The sequence below is a fragment of the Dunckerocampus dactyliophorus genome, chromosome 16, assembly GCF_027744805.1.
Source record: "Dunckerocampus dactyliophorus isolate RoL2022-P2 chromosome 16, RoL_Ddac_1.1, whole genome shotgun sequence".
Classification (NCBI taxonomy): Eukaryota; Metazoa; Chordata; class Actinopteri; order Syngnathiformes; family Syngnathidae; genus Dunckerocampus; species Dunckerocampus dactyliophorus.
In genome coordinates this window covers 15,600,845-15,622,575 of record NC_072834.1, presented here as the reverse complement: position 1 = coordinate 15,622,575, position 21,731 = coordinate 15,600,845, and the positions used below count along the sequence as shown (strand labels likewise).

The 21,731-nt window shown below is 41.5% G+C and overlaps 1 protein-coding gene across 3 annotated transcripts in view; it reads left to right on the top strand.

Annotated features, from left to right (window-relative positions):
• LOC129168901 (protocadherin Fat 3) overlaps positions 1–21,731 on the top strand; it is a 121,946-nt gene that overhangs the window by 87,792 nt on the left and 12,423 nt on the right. For all 3 annotated transcript variants that reach the window (XM_054754707.1, XM_054754706.1, XM_054754705.1), the window contains 5 exons: positions 4,733–5,128; positions 5,209–5,455; positions 14,177–14,275; positions 16,787–16,846; positions 19,353–19,391. In XM_054754707.1, coding sequence (XP_054610682.1) covers positions 4,733–5,128; positions 5,209–5,455; positions 14,177–14,275; positions 16,787–16,846; positions 19,353–19,391 — 841 coding nt within the window. The remainder of the gene's footprint in view (positions 1–4,732; positions 5,129–5,208; positions 5,456–14,176; positions 14,276–16,786; positions 16,847–19,352; positions 19,392–21,731) is intronic.

The window sequence follows — 21,731 nt, the reverse complement described above, 5'->3', positions numbered from 1 at the left end:
ACAGCACTTCACGTCTGTGCTGTGCTGCCATGTTTATGGGTGACTTGGCCTCTGCTTGAGCAGCAGGGGAAGAACATCGAGTGTAACCTTAACGTGCTGGCTGTCCGACACCCTTTATATCTGCTGGAGAAAAGCACACTATAAAGAGGCGATCAGTGCCTCACTGGTCCAGTTCATATTGTGTTGTGTAGTGAATTCTGCACACAGTGAAGACTCACAGATAGTTTTATGCCCAGTTCGATCTATTCATGCCCAGTTAGATCTACTGACCCAGGCAGAGGGACCTCCTACGGACCTGCTATTATTATTAAACTTACTTGCTGAGTTTATCAGTAATTGTACTAAGCAGCATAGAAAATGAATGAATGAGTGAATAAAGGAATGATCTGAGGAGTTGAATTAGAACAACTGAACTAGACTGATTTTCTTAAAGATGTTTAACCTCTGGCCGCACGGTGGTCTAGTGGTTAGCATGTTGGCCATCACAGTAACAATCTGGAGATCGGGAAGACCTCGGTTCAATTCTTCCCTGGGGCATTTCTGTGTGGAGTTTGCATGTTCTCCCCATGTGTGCGTGGGTTTTCTCCGGGTACTCCGGTTTCCTCCCACATTCAAAAACATGCATGTTAGGTTAATTGGCGACTCTAAGTTGTCCATAGGTATGAATGTGAGTTTGAATGTTTTCTTGTCTATATGTGCCCTGCGATTGGCTGGCGACCAGTCCAGGGTGTACCCCGCCTGTCGCCCGAAGTCAGCTGGGATAGGCTCCAGCATACCCCCAACCTAATGAGGAGAAGTAGCATAGAAAATGGATGGATGGATGTTATTCAACTCATTAGATATACCGTGTACAGAAAACCTTTACACACACTTTTTCTTCAAATCATTTTTGAATTTGTGGATAAAAATGTATTGTTCCTGAGAAGGAAGAGGGCAGGATATAATGCTTGCAACACATTAGAAAGGAAACACACTCTAAGCAGCGGCGCGACTGCTGCAAACAGGGAACTATAAAATATTTAAGAAGTTTTAGTTGAAAAATTTCCGCAATTTGGGTCGCGGCTTGTCATTGAGGGGCGATGTTGGGTCCCGCAGCCAAACCAGTTGAGAACCACTATCTTAAATGGCTTATTTTTGTTTATTCTGTCTACTATATAGGGTAATATAAGTGTAAAGATGACTATAGGAATGTTATTTCGTGTCTACATTGCTTAAATAATGTAGTGACCGAAAGGACAAGATCATGGGTACAAGCGGCTGAAAGGTGAGAAGCACTGTCATCCGGGAGAAACTCTGACTAGAACCGCTGCTCCTCCGCATTGAGAGGAGCCAGATGAGGTGGCTTGGGCATTTGGTCAGGATGCGTTCCGGACATCTTCCTGGAGAGGTGTTCAGGGCACGTCCGACTGGTAGGAGGCCTCGGGGAAGACCCAGGACACGTTAGAGACACTATGTCTCTCAACACCTCAGGATCTGCTGGGAGGAGCTGGATGAAGTAACCGCAGAGAGGGAGGTCTGGACTTCCTTGCTTAGGCTGCTGCTCCCGCAATCTGACCTCGGATAAGCCGAAGAAGATGGTTGGATGGAGGGCTCTAATAATGTTAAAAATAGTATTTAGAAGGTTGTAAACAGGTTTTTTATGCTCGAACTGCACAAATATTCCATTTATAAATAAGGAATCCTACTTCAGGGAAATTCACTATTTACGGTCGGGTCTGGAACCAATTAACCGTGATAAACAAGGGATTACTGTGTGTATATATATATATGTATATATATATATATATATAAATAAATAGAACTTAATAAATACAGGCGTAAAGAGGCGTCCCTAAAAAGGGTGAAATACAGTATCTCTTGTCTGTGTGGTTGCTTTTTGTGCGCAACCAGCTCGCTCCTAATTGGACTAATTGGAGCGTGCTCAGTAAAGCTGTTGAGAATTCAAAGTACGCCGCCACCTCCCGGAAGATTTCCCTGACTGAGTGGCTCTCCCTTTCCTGGCTGTGTGCGTAACTGCAGAGCGGCAGTAATGGCTGAAACACTCATTTCCATTTCAATGTGTCACACTCGATGACTTTTGTTTTGCACTTTCGGCCCGCAACCTCAATTAACGATGCACATTTTTTAGCGGGAAAGGTGCTGTGTTTATTCCCCCGCAAGGGCTCACAAACAAAGACCACGTCGGCTTTTTGTGTAGAAAACTTCAATTACAAAAGTACACTTAGAAACGATTTCTTGCTGTATAAAATATTGTAATTAAAGGTGAATTAAAAACAGCCACATGATGATTATTTAATCATAAAGCAATTGCATAGCTGCTTGTAAGATGCACTCTGCCATCACAAAGATAATAATACTCACATTTTCATCACCTTACGAAGCTCCATTAGAGGTTGTATAACCACAATAAAGTTCAACTACAAATGCATGGTTGTAGACCACAATGAAGCCCACGAGGCATCTTCTTTGGCTGTGTCTCAATTTGCGCACTCCCGTCAGTACACTTCAAAGTACTGTCTCTTGTGTATACTACAGTATGTATTTAGTTCCCGAGTGCACATATTTATACAGTGTAGTGCCGTTCCACAGCCATGATGGTTGTTGCGCACTTGCCGGAAATCAACTATCGCAATATTTACCCGCTCCATCTTCTCTCTTTTTTAATGGCGAATTGCAACCACAGGACGAAGCATTTATTGCTAGGGATGCTCCGATCAGGTTTTTATGCTGCCAATTCTGACACCGATCATCCAGGACCGAAATCGGCTGATACCGGCCACATGGTTTAATTATCATTTTTTCAATTTATTTATGATAAGTGCTATTGGCCATGGGTGCCGTATAAAGGGGAAAAGTCAGGACAATTCCAAGGTCCCTTGACTGCCAGGCGGCCCAAAAAATAGGTAATTACTAGTAAAATATGTAATTAATTAATAAAAGGGGTGGGGGGGGGCGGCAATGTGATTTTTTTCACGGGACCCAGAATTCCTGGCTGCACCCCTGCTACTGGCTCTATGATATGAAAAAGGAACCATAAAATCACTTTAATTTAGACAATAACATATTTGACTTACTTTTTCAAGAGAACATATCACTGGTGAAACCTACAGAGGATGAGACGCCTCCTTTAAGGAGACTTTGGATGTGGAAGTACATTGGTACTCTAGCAGGACTGCTTCCAACGCTGAGAAAGGCTGGTCATCTTGTCTGATGAATTCAATTATTTTTTGGGCGAGTGTTGTCAGCATGGCTGCGTTAGCTGCCGTTTGGCTGACGATCACACCGAAAACTCACCATACTCTGTCACGTGTTTGTTTTTCAAATAAATTAAAGCTTTTTAACGGACTACCCCCACACGATAGTTTTTGTGACATGTGTTGGTAGTTAGTTCCACACAGCAGACATGATTGTTTTTGTTTTGGCCCGCCTGCGCACTGTGAAGGAAAGCGGGTGGAGGACCCTGCCCAAGATGTTATTTAGGGCAAGACACTGCACTCCACGCAGGGATCGCTGCGAGCTGCAATAGTCCGAGCCACAGGTGATCGGCTTTTCTGATCGATGTTGAAAGGCATTTATCGGCATGTGCCAATCATGTGATTTTTCACGGAAATTGGCTGATACTGATCGGTGGCTGATGGATCGGAGCATCCCTAATTACCACCAGCATTTGGATCGCCAAGCTTTTCTCCACCCCTTCTAAAGTTTGATAATGTGGTGTTCTGTCCAAATATGGTCATGTTGTTTACATGTTTTATTTAGCTCACTTCCTGATCATCCATACTGTATGCTGAATACAGTAAACATATCGCACCATGACAGTTGTTGGTGGAATAGGGTGGCAATAATTAACAGCAAACAGACTTCCCTACGATGTGCTTCGTTGAATGATTACATTAGAAAACAGCAATGTCTCTGTACGCTCTAGAGCGGGGCTAGCCACCTGACATGGGTGGACTAGATACTGTATATAGAGCGGGGGATATCCACCCGCCGTGGCCGGGAAAGGGGGCGCTTTAGGCAGACACAAACATCCCACTCTCTCGGCCAGTTCAGTAATGTAGATTTCCCTCACTAGCGAGCGATTTATTTTAAAATACAACTTACAATGAACAGGCTAATGTGGTCGCTATCTAATCATTGTCTAATCATTTATTAAATGCAGTAGATTGCAGTGAAGTGAGATATCGGTGTTAGCCGGCTAATGACTCCCAAAAACCTGCAATTCAAAACATGGTGAATATTTACATGGGGTAGCAAATGATTGAATATATAATAAACCATGAGTGACGTTACTGTGAAACTCAGTAATTATGCACAATTAATTATTTATATGTTTCTTTTGGTCTCCGCGCTTCCATCTTCTCAGCGGGTGCTGTAGTTCCGCCTACCCCTTCGTTTCAAGTGTGATCAGCGACCACACTTGTTTTCAAGGGGTGTGTACCCCTTAGCATTTACCCCTTACCCCTCGGTTTAAGGAGAATTGGGACACCACTTGATTCTTGTGAACACGCAAAACCTAGGGATAAGGGGTAAGACGAGGGGTAAGGGGTAGAGTTGGGATTCAGCCTAAGTGTAAGTACACATGTGTGCACTCATGCACTGAAAAGACTAAGAGTAAGTACGCAAGTATACACTCATGCACTCCAAAGACTAAGTGTAATTACGCAAGTGTGCCAATGTAGACACAGCATTTATGACACAAACACCTGGAATGTTCTCTCTCGTTTCCCAGGCAGAGCCTCTGTCATACATTGGGCCTGGCGAGATCATCGGCATCGGCGTCCTCACCTTTGTCATCGTCGTCCTCCTCATCCTCTTCATTATCTTCAGGAAAAAGATCCAGTTCAGGAAGGACTCGGCGGCGGGGGTGTGTCCTCCGGGGGGTGTGATGGGTGTGTCGGCCATCACGGAGACCAGCTACATGCTGCACAAGACGGGTATGGGTGCTGAGGGCATCGAATTCAAGGCGGTGCGTGTGTCGGGTTCGCCAGGGAAGACGAGCGCCGGCAGCGAGGCAGGCGGTTGCGGCGTTGCAGGCCCCCCGCAGGTCGTGGTGCGGCCTAACGCCCACTCGCCTCTGCTGGGGGGGCACCAGAGCAGAGAGGGGGACGAGAGCGAAGGCAGCCGGGTATGTGACAGCGTCAGTCTGGGAGATCACCAGCTGTGTGGAACATCTGCTCATTTTTCCCCTTTCTTGCATGTGCACAGCTGAGCAACTTCCTTGCCGACATGTCCAACATCAGAACCAACAGGAAGGGCGTGGCTGTGTGCAGCGTGGCCCCCAACCTGCCCCCGCCATGCCGTCCTGAGCACAGTCCCATCCACAAGGTGTCTTGGGAGGGCGGGGATGCCAGGGACGGGACGGTTGAGAGGAGGCGGGATGGGCGGGAGGACGAGTGGGGGCAGAGGGCGTTTGAAATGGAGAGGACGGACGAGAGCCACAGCACCCCGCAGGGTGGGACACACACACACACACACACACACACACACACACGCACACAAACACTTGCATGGTCCCCATGGATATGACTTCTTTGACAGTGACCGCCATGCCTTTTACTCTCGTGCATCAAACATTTTCATTGGCTTCACTTGATGCAAACAGATGTTGAAAACAAACAATTATAAATAAATGTGACTGGCGTTGAAGTGGTCACATGACAGCAAGCTGTGTTGCTGACCTACTTTTGCAGAAGGTATGAGAAGTGCAGCAGCTAATGTGTTTGTTTTTGCCTCCAGGGCCCCCTCTACAGTGGCCAAGTGTAATTGACTTTTTTGACAGTGTATGATTGGAGCTGCTAAAACAGGGGTGCAAACTTCTGGGCTCAAAGAGCCACTTATGTTTTGTTTAAAGTGGCCGACGGACCGATCCATTTATGTCATCAACCCGTCTATATGGACCATCTCATCAGGTCCTGGTCCACCATGCTCTTCTTATACTAAAAAGCGTCTGTTTAAGTCGATGTCGACTGCTGTTGTCAACTTAAACTGTAGAGGAAGAGGAAATTTCTATGAAAAATGGGTTTGTTTATGTCGACATGTGTTGCAGTATTGTTAACTTCATCATTATCACTAAGCTGCATGAAACCACAACATTAACATAACTCCTGTCTCTTTACACAGCATTACAACCTCCACACAGTCACTTCCTGCTCAATGCAAAATAAGCTTCAAAACAAAAGCATGACAGTATGAACCCGGGATTCTACCACAGCAACTAACACAACGTTCCCATTAAAAATTGTTTAGCCACCAAAAGAAAGATTTGCACATGTACGAAAACTTTATTGTCATTGTAGTCACAACATGCAACCAAGTTAACCCAGCAACTCTATTAGATAAGAGTACAAAATCATAGGAAAACACAAGAATCTAAATAAAAATATGTCAAGAAGGGGTAGGATTAAATAAGCGCTGCTTCTTCCTACTCCTTTTTGGACATGTGGACTTGTGAAAGTGTAAACATGTCAACATGTGATGTTCCTTCATGAAACTTGTTAAGCATGTCTGAAACAAATACAACCAAACCATGACCAAAATCCTTTACTAATGCTCATTCTCCTTATTCTCTGGACAGAGTCACAAATAAATGCAAGCAATGGCTAGTTTCAGTTTCGGTTACGTCAACAAGCAACGTCGACATAAGCGGTTTCCACTGCATAACACACGTAATATACATTCTCTTATCAATCATTTAAGGAATGGAGTTACAGTTCTCAGGTTGCACTGTAACTTAGAACAGAAGTGAGCAACCTGTCATTTTGCATGTATAGATGGCATTACAGTTAAAGTTGTGTGACTTGTTGATATCATGGCAAGTATTCTGCCAAACGCTGCTGAGCTCCATCAAGAAAAAAGAAAGCACGCTACTTGAAGCACATGGAGGCACTGGAATGACATCTTTATCATATTTTAACAACGGTAGATTGTGACAACGCAAACAGTCAGCAGTCAGATACGTACTTTGCTCTGTGCTAAACACAGGGTACCAAAATAACACCCCTTCATTACAATGAGATCCGATACAACAGATTTATGCCTTTATAAAAAGGTAATACAGTCATCCCTCATACAGTTTATTGCGGTTAATTGGCTTCGGTCCTCACCACAACCTTATAAATGGAATATTATTATATTCGTAGTTAGAGCATAGAAAAATCTATTAACGATTTTATTATTAGAGCCCTCTAGATATTTAATAACACCTCTATAGTCACCTTAACACTCCTATTACCCAATATAGTAGACATAATCAGAGTAAATAAGCCGTTTAAGACATAAATAATACTTGTGCCGGTGTGTGTTGCTGTAAATGTGTTCCGATGCTAGGGGGCAGACAGAAAGTGACATCTGGGGTTCAGAGTTGAGTTTTAGCGAGGTTACACGCTAGTTTTAGCGTGGGTTACGGCTGCAACAGTAGCACATGTTAGGTATTACTCTGCCTGTTGTGAGATAATTCAAAGCTGCAATAAAAGCCTTGTGTTCCAGTGATCAAGTCTGGTGCTTGATTATCTCACTGAACATTAAAGTAACATTACTGACACCTAGTGACCAGTGTAGAATACTACATATCATCACAACATCTTTGAATGCATCACCTGTATGCCTTATATTTGTATTTTAATTTGTTCCCTGGCATCCCCGCCCTCCCAAATTTTTAAGCTTGAAAATGTTTAATTAAGGCAAAAAATATGTAAAATTTGCTTAAATATGCATATTTTTGGACTAAGAGTAGGCCATATTCAACCACATAACAGCATGATTTATTAATGAACATATTTTTAGTAAATCCGCAACATTTGAAGCGCTTAATGATGAGGAATTACTGTAATGCTGATAATGACTTTTCCACAATATGTTTAGTGCTGTTGTTGCAGTTTGTGTACTGCATGTTACTGAGAGCTCGTTCTAATATTTTGGTCACCTCACTTAGCGACATGAAAGGCGGAAAACATTAGTAACAGCTCTCAGTATGTTGCACAACAATGCGATGCAATGATGCATCACTCTAACATGACTGATGACACTGGCGCTTAATGAAGTGAGATGGAGTCGTTAGGCTTGAAGGACACCGTATTTCCCTTCCAAGCTTATGGTTTACTTTATTGTTGCACATGCCTAACAAACTTACATTCATGTACATCACGCGGTGGCACTTGCACAGTTCAACATGTTCGAACAGGAAAGAAGCTTATGTAATCCTAGCCCTTCTCCATATCTCAGCATTTACTGAAACCAAGCAGCCATTGAGCAGGGGCATGTCACAATACAGACGGGCTGACTCTTCAGGTCAACACTGCGGTCTACCTGGACCTCAAAGAGAAAGAACAATCTTTTGAGGACAGATGGTTTGAAAGAGGAGTGAGGGAACAGAGGTGGAGGTCTGCGACACCACTTTTCTCCCACATACAATGCCGTCCTTGCACTTCTTCCGAAAAGTTTCAATCATTTAGCCTCTAACAATGTCCATGACCATCATTACATCTGAATGAGATGCTAACGAAGCTGATACCACCCAAATTACCAAACGTCTTCTAAGACAACCTGAAAAGACCATTTGCAATCGATTCAATGCCCTGAGAATACAATGACCAGGATGAATGAGAATATTCACAGGCACCATGTTCTTACAGGGGGGAAAAGGATAAAGAATGTGTAAAAGTAAAGTTAATAGACTTGGTAGATATTAATATTATTCCAGGGGTTGCATACGTAAATATAGAAGGATTGGTGGACAGGGAATGATGACAATAAGAAAGATGTCGTCCATCGTCGCAAGCTACAATAATGACGTATTTCTGCTGAAAAGACATCTTCAATTCTCTGCTGGTTTACGTGGTGTCTTACTACCTGCCTGCTACACATTGATTTCCTCCTGCGGGAGCGGGAAATGCTCTCTTTCGGCACTCCGCCCCCCTGCTGAGGAGGAAAAGCGCGCGCCCCCTGGGGGTCATGGCCACATCGCAGCGGCTTAATTAGTGCACGACAGAGACAAATGAATACAGTCTCTGCCGCGTCAGGGACTTGTGTTTGTTAAAGCACTCCATTTGTTAATTAACGCCGCGATAAACAGCAGCCAGGACGCCATGAATGTTGCAGCGCGCGGTCGATACGCGCGCAGACACTCGTTAAGCAATGACGTTAGTGGTCATTTATCCATCGTAACCTGCTGAATCATGAATATTTAACACCTTCTTAATATTTCAATATGCAGAATTGGAGAGATTAGAGCCAACAAAGACATGATGCTCATACTTGTAGAATGCAACATGTAATGTATGTTTCCTCTACTTTCTCCCAATAAAAGACACACAAAAAAAAGGTTTGACACTGTTAAATTCATATTATTTGAATGAGACACAGAGGACATTAATGCATCAAATCAAATGTGCGACAATTTATCCTCAAGGCATCAAATACCAGAGGTGTGGACCCGAGTCACGTAACTTGGACTAGAGTCAGACTCAAGTCACAGTTTCGATGACTTTGATCTCGACTTTGTCAGGAGTGGCCACTGCCACAGTGCAGGATCCTAGAATGCAGACAAGATGGTTCGTGTAACAAAGGTTTATTAATAACAAAAAGGTGTCCCACAGGAGAAAGTACAAAACCAGAAAATAGAAAAGTACAACAAAAACACGGGAAAAATGTAATACAAAAAACTAAACGCGCTGCTAACCACGGAAATAGCAGGGGAAAAAATAAACTAGAAAAATAAAGCACAACGGTGGAAACAGGCTGGCAAAAATACTAAGAACAAAAATTCACTGCAGACAACAGGGCAGGAAAAAACACGTGTTAAGAAAAAACTGCTGAAAAAACTAGCAGATGACACAAGGCCAAACTACAATGAAAAACCACTGCCGGAATAGCTGGGCAGGGAAACAGTACTCACTAGAACACACGGGGGGGGAACCAGAGAGGCTATGGAGAGCAGTAGATATGCGAGAAGTAGGGAAACAATCTGGCAACGAGCAGGCATGACAGTGCTGCTTAAGAAGTGGCTGGGAAATTGGCTGCAGGTGTGTACAGGTGGCTCCTCCCAGGCGGCCGGTAGTGCGGTGCAACAAGAAAACAGACAGGCGGCAGCAGAGCAGCACTACAGATCATGACAGACTTGACAATATCATCAAAAGACTTGCAACTCGACTTGGACATTGATTTCCAGTGAATGTGTTGAGTAAAATGCGTCCCCATTCAAAGTATTCAACTAACATGATCGTTATTATGTCATTTCCAGCAAGACAACATATTTTCCGTTTGAATCTGCCTCAATGAATGCATCTATGAACGTCCAATCAGATTTAAGAACAAACAACGAATGTGTGGATTACATTTCTGTGCACTGAATAAATCCCGGCTAATATGTCAGCCCTCTTCTTCTGTGACTAAGTCTTGTCACACTGAGCTTATTTTATTGAAAAAAATAGAATAATTCATAATGCATTCATTGTATGTGTTAAATTTAATAGATTGTTGCATTGTTGAAATGGTATTTTATTTGGTAAACACTAATCAGTGCTTATGACTTGTAAGGACTCAAAAATGTCAAGCCTACGACTTTGGACTTGACTTGACCTGTCTTGTCTTGATTTGAAACATGACTTAAACTACGACTAGACTACACTGCTTTACTTGAGACTTGGCTCGACACTTGAAATTAAAGACTTGACACTTACTTGAAACTTGTCATTGTGGTTGTTGATATTGATTTGTCCTTTATCCTTGTTCGTCTTTATAGTTGTCACGGACATTTATTTGCTGATGTCGTTCTGTATGTTTCTGTTGTTCTGTCACAATTGTTGTTGTTGCTGCTGTTGTCCTTGTCTCTTGTCTCTCTTTTTTTTGTTTTTGTCCCCCCCCCCCCCCCCCCCCCCCGTTTCCTTTTCTCTTCTTCTCTGTCCCCTCCTGCTCCGGTCCGGGCGCTCCAAATTTGCTTTATAACAAGCATCAAGGTCGAATAAATTTTGTATGACAGGGGAAGTGTATATCACACTTCTCTCTGGCAGAGTAAATCTGTTGAGCACTTGACGGCATTTAGGTATACAATTCTATCTGCTTTAAAGGCTGGACAGGACAGGGGAAAAAAAAAAAAAAAAAAAAAAAAAAAAAAAGAAACTTGACACTGACTTGCTCCCACCTATGTCAAATACTATTCTAGAGAGTCATTATACACTAAGTCCCCAACTAACAAACACAATTGGTTCCAGACGACCGTTCGCAAGTCAAATTGTTCTTAAGTAGGGGAAAAGGTAATATTACCAATGATATAAGTACTACATGTACGTGTATACATATACAGTATATGTGTATGTATGTAAATATGAGTTTGGATGCAGTAGTAATATTAAAGGAGGATAATTAATGAAAAAAACAATAATAATGATATTATAATACGTAATGATAAATGTTATTTACCTTTGAAGAGGAGTGGTCGAGCATACGTCGTTGGTGATGGTGGTGGAGGAGGAGATATTGAAAAAAAGGACAAATTGTCGTCGTCGTTAGACTCTTCTAAAAGAGGTAGTGTTCTGTGGGTGGTGTAGAATTAAGCAGGCCTATTAACTCTTCGTAAACTTTAATCACAAGCTGTGCCGGGTTGCATCGTACAGCTACAACTTAGCTTTTCTTCACATCTCCTCCCCCTGGTCTTCAGCGACTGTTGGTCCCATTAGCAGTGTTACAGTGCCCTCTACTGGTCAAACATGTGAAATATGGACTTAAATATAAATAAATATGGACTTATAAGGCAAAACGCATGAAAATATAGACTAGAAATAGAAATGTAGGCTTGTTTTTGTATCTCCGAATGTTCGCTAGTCGGATGTTCATAAGTTGGGGACTTACAGTGAAAATATTGAAAATACAAAATTACTCATTATTCTAAATATGAGAGGTATTCAGACATCAACAAATACAAATACAAATACAATTAATAATTTCAATACCAAAAAGAGTTTGATTGATTATAGTGGAAATAATGCAACTTCTTACAAATAATGATATTCCATCATTACCATGGTAATATAATGATTATTGTGATTATTTTTTTTCTATTTATGAATAATAAATTATATTAGTAGAATGAAAATGCACCATTTTTTGTATGTACTGTAATGCCTCATTTATTGTGGTTAATTAGTTCCAAGCTCGACCGTGACAAGTGAATTTTCGCAAAAAGGATTCCTTATTTATAAATGGAATATTTTCACAATTAGAGCACAAAAAACCTGTTTACAACCTTCTAAATATGCTTTTTAACACAATTAGAAACCTCTAGACATGAAATAACGTCCCTATAGTAACCTTTACACTCATATTACCCAATATAGTGGACATAATAAGAGAAAATAAGGCACATAAGACATAAATAATAGTCTTGTGTGTTGCAATAAATGTGTTCCCTAGGGGAGCTGAGTGGCGGGCGGAGAGGAAGTGACGTCAGTGGTTCAGAGTTGAGTTTTAGCTTAGCGTGGGTCTTTTTTATTAGGGATTATTGTGCCTGTTGTGAGATAATTCAAACCTGCACTAAAAGCCTGTTGTTCCGGCGATCAAGTCTGGTGCTTGTGTGTCTCACCCAACATTATAGTAACATTACTGACACCTAGTGACCAATGTAGAATACTACATGTCATCAACATCTTTGAATGCATCTTCTGAATACCTTATAATTGTTATTTACTTAATTTTGGCATAATTTTGGCAAAAGAATATGTAACATTTGCTTACATATTCATATTTTTTTTTACTAACAATAGGCCGTATCCAACCACGAAACAGCACGATTTATTAATTTAGTTTTGAAAAACCATGAAATAAATAAAGTAACGAGTAACGACTGTATTTGCACTGCAATGGAAATATTGATAAGCACCACTCAACAAAAATATTTATTAATAATTAATTGTTGAGGTAATAATTAATAACAGTTACTGATATGACAGTTATAGTAACACAAATTATTATTTTCTATTTGTCGTAGTTCCTCTAATCCTGTACTTAATAGAACTGAGAGACGATTTAGAAGTTTTGAAAGCTATTAATAACATTGAGTGCGAGGCCAAGTGGGACATTAATGCATAAAATGAAATGTGACCTTTTCCCGAAGACGTTTGAGCATAAATGTCATCTCTCTGAGGACTATCCGCAATCAAAAGGTGTGGAGTGTTTCAAAAAGTTTTGGGGGCGAGATTAGAGCACACCTTGGTGATGGGATTAGAGCAGCACCGCCGGCCCATCTGCCAGCACTGGAGCAAGCCGAGCTCCACGCTACAGTGGAGAAAAAAAAAGAAGAAAGTTGACTTTGGATGTTTGTCGAGCGTCTCCCCGGCTGCATGCACAATCAGACCAGCGGCTGCGCTCATAACTTTGATCGACAGCTCGGCTGGACACGTGATCCATAGGCATCAGACCGTGACCAACTGTTGTGGATGCAAAACAGCTCAAGCTGAGGTCCAGATAACAACATGCACTAACATTCTAGCCTAATATTAGTAGTACACTAGTAGCATAAAGATGAATATTTCACAATTGTTAGTATGTGCGGCCAAATTGAACATGTGTGTTGTGTGTGGCTGTGGAATAATTCAGATGGAATACTCAATACGTATACTGTGTACATGGTGTACTTAGTTCCTGAGGGTGCCAGTTTTGACAGTGTGCTGTCCCAAATCCATGACTTTTGTTTCACACTTACCAGAAATGATGATCAGAGTTTGTAACCGCTTTTTCTTCTTCTCTTCTTTTAGTTATCAAAAGTGCAATGTTTATTATTTTTTGAGGGCCTTAACAGGTTTCATATTTCAGCGGCCCAAAATTTTGAACCCCCAAAATTCAGCACATATTAATTGAGAAAAAAATGTGCCCATCCCACCAGCTTCACGGGTTGTCACAACATTTGGTGGAGAGGTCCATCATAACAGCACACACAAAAAACTCAAGAACAAACAGGAAGTCATCCGTTCTGGTTTGGAGTGGTCATTTTTGGCGAAAGCCAAGATACAATGATTTAGGGAGGTAAGTGTCCATCGCTGCGCACTCAGCTTTTGGTCATGAATGACCAAATGATGATGTTGCCGTACTTCTCCGTGTGAGTTCACGCACTTACGCACTCAAAAGGCACGTTGTAAATGCCGACGTGCACTAACTAACACACTGTGTTGTCCTGTGTGTCCAGGTGAGCCATCACGTTTGGAGAACGACGCAGTCGGTCTCTCGTCAGACTCAACGTCCGAGGATCTCAGCTCGTACACTTCAGAGTCCTTTGACGACAATGGTACATGAAACTCAAACACACAGCACCCCTTTTTTCCCCAAATATTGAGATGATATAATTTCCCCCCCAAGAAAAAAGTCTAGAAGAGGCAGTTATTGTCTTATGTTTGAGGTCTGGAGTTTTATACATGTTTATTTGCAAGCATGACACGTGTCAGCACACCCTTAGCAAACAGAGGTTAGCCTTATGATGCTAATATGGTGATCAATGAAGCAGAGTCAAACATCTGTCCAACAGCTCAGAAATGTAAGTCATAAAATGATTAGGAATTAAATATCATTTAACTGATACTGAAAAAAAATGATTCATATTATCTTTGATTATATTTTTCCAAAAACATGTCCTGAAGTAGAGGTCTCGTCCACTAAATTCCTAATGTTTGATGAAAAACATCCATTCATCCATTTTCTTCCACCTATCCGGGTCCGAGTAACGTGGGCAGTCTCAGTGGGGAAGTTCAGACTGACTTCCTGCTCCCCCGCCACCTCTTCCAGTTCCACCAGGCCAGCTATGAGACATAATCCCTCCAGTGTGTCATAGGCCCCGGACCCTCCTCCCGACTGGGCATGTCCACAATACCTCACCAGGGAGTTGTCCAAGATCCATCCAAACTAGATGCCGCACTAGAGCGGGACTCTACTCTGAACTCCTCCCAGACGACCGAGTTCCTCACCCTATCTCTTAGGGTGAGTCCAGCAACCCGACAGAGGAATCTCATTTCGGCCCCTTATATCCGCAGTCTTTTTCTTTTAGCCACGACCCAAAGCTCCTGACCATAGGTGAGCGTGGGAACATAGATAGACCGGTAAATTGAGAGCTTTGCTTTCCGGCTCAGCTCTCTCTTCACCACGACAGTCCGGTACAGCAACTGCATTACTGCGCCGGTCCACATGTCGATCTCACGCTCCAGCCTTCCCTCACTCGTGAAGAAAACCTAGAGATACTTCACCTGGGGCAAGACTTCACTCCCAACCCGAAGGGTGGAAACAGTCATGGCATCAGATTTAGAGGTGCTGAGTGTCATCCCAGAAGCCTCACACTCAGCTGCAAACCACCCCAGTAAACGCTGAAGGTCACAGTTCGATGAGGCCATCAGGACCACATGGTCTGCAAATAGCAGAGAGGAGATCCTAAAGCTCCCAAACTGGACCCCTTGACACCTTGGCTGAACCTAGAAATTCTGTCCAAAAAAATTATGAACAAAATTGATGACAAAGGGCAGAGGCCAAAGTGTACCGGTAGCAGGCTTGATGTACTACTGGCAATGTGAACCAGGCTTGTGCTCGGGTTGTACAAAGACCGAATGACATGTAGTAGCGTGAAACCAACCCCGTACTCCTGGAACACCCGCCACAGGACACCGCAAGGGACATGATTGAATGCCTTTCCAAGTCCACAAAGCACATTTAGACCGGTTGGGCAAAAATATACATGCACCACATTGCACCTTCTGTAGTTGAGTTTCGACTAACGTTCGTTCCGTTTTCTCCAGCACTCTGGAATAGACTTCCCCAGGGAGAAAGGGTGGAACACACCCGTCTTGATTGTGAAGTCAAAAAAAAAGGGTTGCTTTTCATTTGTACTCACTTTCTGTCTCTCATAATGTTATTCCTCTCTCGGACCGCATCAGCGTCCATTACTATTACATGCAAATGCATCATAGCCAATACTTCGCCGCCCCCACCACCACAAATACATTACAGTCCCGTGGGAAGCGCTGGATCCCATTCAAGAGCTTTCTGCCTTTACAAAGATGCTAATGCTTATGTTAATAATAATATGCTTATTATGGTGCTTGCGTGTTACTGAGGACTGTTTCTAATATTTTGCTCGCCTCCTTGAAGTAGAGGTTGCAAGCCTCAGTAACAGCTGCCAGCATGCCGCACAACAACAAAGTGATGCAATGATGCGACTGATGACATTGGCGGTTAATTGTGATCATTAATTAATTGTCAATTGTAACGCAAGATGGAGTCGTTAAGGAGATGATTAGCACTAAGCAGCAGCAGAAGAAGAACACCCCACCCTTCTTGTGAGAACGTAGTGGAGGACAAATCAAGTCTCGTTTTGTTTTCTCCCATTCTTGCTCACACTTTTCCTGAACTCTGCCGTCTCTGTTTTCCCAGAGAACTCAATACCATTGATCCTCCCCTTTGCTACCAGGAAGGTGCAAGACAAACACCCTAATGATCCTATACGTGTGTGTGCGTGCGTGTGTGTGCGTGCATGCGTGAGGATCAACACTTTGTTTCCTCTATAATTACCGCAGTTGAGGAGAGAACATATTTAGAACACACACACACACACACGTGTACCAACGTGAAGACATGACACCCCCATTCTTAACACGTGCACACACACACACACACACAGGCACACACACTGTTTGGTTCCGCCCACCACATGAAATGTTATCCCTCTTCAAGGATGTTGTGACATTGTTAATGCTGTGTTCACGTGTGTATGTGTGTGTGTGTGTGTGTGTGTGTGTGTGTGTGTGTGTGCGTGCAGCCTCCATAGTGACAGTCATACGTCTGGTCAACGACACGGTTGACCACGTTGAAAGTGAAGGTGAGAAAGCCGATCCTCGCACTTTTCGTTCACATTAACATGCTTTTAAATAGTCTGCTTTACACTTTACGCCCAAGCAACAAAAGCCAGAAATCAACGGGCGCGTGAGAAGCTGTGCACGTGTGACAATTGTTACACAAGCCATCACACACTGTAATAGTAATTATATAGATAAAAATATATACAATATGTATCTACAGTGGTGTGAAAAAGTGTTTGTCCCCTTCCTGATTTTGATTTCTTTTTTTTTGCATGTTTGTCGCACTTAAATGCTTCAGATCATCAAACAAATTTAAATATTATTCAATGGCAACACAACCGAACACAAAATGCAGTTTTTAATTGAAAGTTTTTATTATTAAGAGAGAAAAAAATCCAAACCTACATGGCCCTGTGTGAAAAAGTGATTGTCCCCTTTGGAGTTTGGACTTTGGAGTGGCCTAGTCCAAGTCCTGACCTGAATCCTATTGAGATGCTGTGGCATGACCTTGAAAATGCGATTCATGCTGGAAAACCCTCCAATGTGGCTGAATTACAACAATTCTGCAAAGATGAGTGGGCCAAAATTCCTCCACAGCACTGTAAGAGACTCATTGCAAGTTATCACAAACGCTTGATTGCAGTTGTTGCTGCTAAGGGTGGCCCAACCACTTATTAGCTTTAGGGGGCAATCACTTTATCACACAGGGACATGTAGGTTTAGATTTTTTTTCTCCCGTAATAATAAGTTTCATTTAAAAACTGCATTTTGTGTTCAGTCGTGTTGTCATTGACTAATATTGAAATTTGTTTGATGATATGAAACATTTAAGTGTGACAAACTTGCAAAAAAGAGGGCAAACACTTTTTCCCACCACTGCATATACAGTCATGGAAAAAGTGATTAGACCACCCTTGCTTTTTCAGTTTCTTGTTAATTTTAATGCCTGATACAACTAAAGGTACATTTATTTGGACAAATATTACAATGACAACACAAATAGCTCATTAGAGTTACAATGCTATAGCTATTCATGTAGGAACTTAAGTGATTTTGGTTATTATCAAGAAAACCATGGAAGTTGCTAGATTTCAGCTCTTAAGTGAAACTCTTCATTATACTCATCATTATATTTGTCCAAACAAATGTACCTTTATTTGTACCAGGCATTAAAATGGATCAATAAACTGAAGAAACAAGGGTGGTCTAATCATTTTTTCCATGACTGTACACTAGGTCCCCAACTTACGAACACAATTGGTTCCAGACGACCGTTTGCAAGTTGATTTGTTTGAAAGTGCAACAAAAGGTAATATTACCAATGATATAGGTACTACATACATATACAGTATATGTGTATGTATGTAAATATGAGTTTGGATGCAGTAGTAATATTAAACGAGGATAATTAATGAAAAAAAACAATAATAATAAAAGTGATATAATAATACGTAATGATAAATGTTATTTACCTTTGAAGAGGAGTGGTCGAGCATACGTTGTTGTGGTGGAGGAGGAGGAGTTATTGAAAAAAGGACAAATCGTCGTCGTCGTTAGACTCTTCTAAAAGAGGTAGTGTTCTGTGGGTGGTGTAGAATTAAGCAGGCCTATTAACTCTTCATAACTTTAATCACACACTCTGTCGGGGTTGTATCATACAGCGACAATTTAGCTTTGCATTTCTCCTTTACACTCGCTCCCCACCGTCTTCCTCTACCTGTTGGTCCCATTAGCAGTGTCACAGTGCCCTCTACTGGTCAAGCATGTAGCAGTACAAATATGGAGTTACTACAAGTCAAAATACATGAAAATATAGACCAGTCAGCTTGCGTTCGTATCTGCGAATATTCGCAAGTCGGATGTTCGTAAGTTGGGGACCTAGTGTATATGTCCCTTTCAAGAGTGTGAAAATATTATGACAGATAAAATAAGATAAGATAAAATATACACTATGCTAAATTGAAAAAAAAACAAAAAAGAACATAATAAAGATAAAATATGCTAAAATATAGGATGTCACAAATACAATAAAGTCAAAATAATTTTAAAACAAATATGATATAATTTTGATGAGGCATTTTCATGTTATTTTAGTAAAATAATAATATTAGACATACTATTTTTACAATAATATAACAATTATTGTGATTTATTCTATTTTATTATTACGGTAATATTAGCAGTTATACTTTTGTTTTAACACGTATTTGCACTGCAAAGGAAGTATTGTTTTTTGGGGGGCTTTTCCCTGTCAGGGGTCGCCACAGTGGGTCATTCCTATGAATGGTTTTGGTTTTCAACTAAGCCCTTTCTGACACAACCCTGGGAATTGAACCCATGCCCTCTGCCATGAAAGGCAGAAGCGTGTAACATCACACCACCAGGGAGCAAGGGAAATACTGATAAGCGCCACTAAATAAAACATAAATAGAACGAAAACAATCATGATAATTGTCATCATTTTCAGTGTTGTGGGCCTTGCCGTGCTTCTTTAGTGTTTCTCATACTTCTTTCATGTTTTTGTAGTGTCCAACATGGACAAGGAGCATTGGCAGCACAGTCCTGGTAAGTATGATGGCAAATAGAAATGCACACACTGGTATAGAAACATATATGGACGTCTTCATATTACCAACTGACATGTTTCAGATCATCAGTATTACACCACATGGATGCGGTGTCCACGTTTGCATCCACGTGTGCATGTGTGTGTGCGCTTCCCGTTACGTGGAGTGTCGTCTTTCCCTGTCACAATTCACCTCGCGTCATCCATGCAAGCGCAGCGTCCAACCTGGCTGCCGGGCAAGATAAGGGTTGTTTTTTTCAGCGCCTCACTCAGCTGAGCGGGTCATCCACCTGCACAAACAAACAAAACAAAACAAAACAAACAGAGTGAGTAGACGCTACATCAGGCACAGTCACACACTAAATGAACTGCCAACAAGGAGGTTGCAACTGCGTGCAACTCCCTGTGTGAAGTCTTTCATGTCACAAGTGCGTTTTTGTATGTCAATTGCAAGACAGATACTGTAGCTGCTGTAAACATAGGGGTGTTACAGTACATGTATTTGGAATCTGGTTGCTTGAGTTCCCATAAAGTTTACATTAAAGTGTAGCTGCCTCGTGATTTAACAAATCCAATGCAGCCCAGCCTTTGGCTAGCGGGAGTCATGGCTAGGGATGGTGACGAGGACAAGCCGGCACTTGAAAACCCTCTTCTGCGGTTAAAGTTTCCTGCAACTATTAAAACTACACTTCAAACAAATTAACACAATTATAAATGAAAATAATCATTCACACTCGTACCGTTGGACTTTACCACAAGAAATCTTGTAAACCAGTGGTTCCCAAACTTTTCACAGTCGTGTACTTCTTCAGACATTTGACTTGAAGACATTTACGCCCTACTCCTGTACTCTTGAAAAACATAAAACTTTTAAAATCTTCATTAACTTGATTAACTGGTTCATTATTTTATAGTAATTTAGTAGTTCTGGTTCAGGAATTTGTTTTTTGCATGGTCAAGTTTTGATAAGAGTTTTACATGACCACTGATAAATAGATAAGCATTCATCCTACATATTTTTTTTAAATTTCAGCCGGGTGTTGGGATCCTTATGTTTGAATGAGTTGAACTTGAGCTTCACGTTTGTCGCCTTGCAACCACTATGATTTAAAGGAAAACTGCACTTTCTGGAATTTTGCCCATCATCCACAATTCTTATATGAGACATGAACACATATGTCTTTTTCTTTTCTGTGTGTTCCAAAGATATAAAAAGAGATAAAAAGTGACAGCTCATTACTGCATGTATGGGAGTTACTTATATAATGTGACGTGCATATTAACCCAGCTACAGCTACATTGTTATTATCATTATTATTAACATTGTTATGCCGATTGAACTACGTTACTGGCACATTGACACATAACACACCGAGTACCTACAAGCAGGCTAGCGACTAGCTTCACCACTGATTCGCCTGCAACGGCTCAGACCACTACCAAAAGGTAAGGCTACAGTACGTACTCGAGGTGCCGCCAGTGCTGATGTGTTTTTATTTTTGAGTTTGTTAAGTTAACGCTAGGTGTAGGTGTCCGTTTCTATGCTGCTATGTGAAATCAGTGCGCCAGGAAAGTAAGTTCCGGTAGTGAACAAAATACGCAAAAATACATTATCATGAATGTACCTGTTACTACTTGGTCACAGCATGGATATAAAACCATAAAACCTCATTGGAGGATTTTGGAGGCGTTTTAATAGCGGTATTTGTAGGCGGCATAGGTGTGTCCCATTACGTACAGCTCGAGCTGTCTCTTCATCTGTTTGTATATATTTAGAACACACAGAAAAGAGAAAGACTTTTGTGTTCATATCTCACATAAGGATTGTGGATGATGGGGCTTTAAGTTGGAATAATGTTAGAACAAAAATGTAAAAAATTGTCATTAAAGTCGTCCCTAGCCAGTTCATGGTTGGAATTTCGCTACTTCACTCATGCTGTTTTGTGGTTATTGCCTATTATTAGTCAGAAAATATGCGTATTTAAGCAAATTTTACATACTCTTGGCATAAATTAAGCATTTTCAAGCATAAAATGGATATATGAACTGAAATACTAATACAAGGCATTCAGAAAATACATTTATACTCTACACAGGTGTCAGCAATGTTACTGTAGAGACGGGTGTATTGTGTAGTTCTGAGCTGCTGTTTAGAGTGTGGGCCATAGAGGGCAGTGACGTTCTGCATGCTGGGTTATAGCTAGCTTTTAGGAAATAAATCATGCTGTGTTTTCAGCATCTGCCTGTAGGACATAGTACCTCATGTCTATTTCAAATTAATGGCTGACTAATTTACAGCCATCCTGATGAAGAACTCTCCCAATGCAACGGGTGAGTGT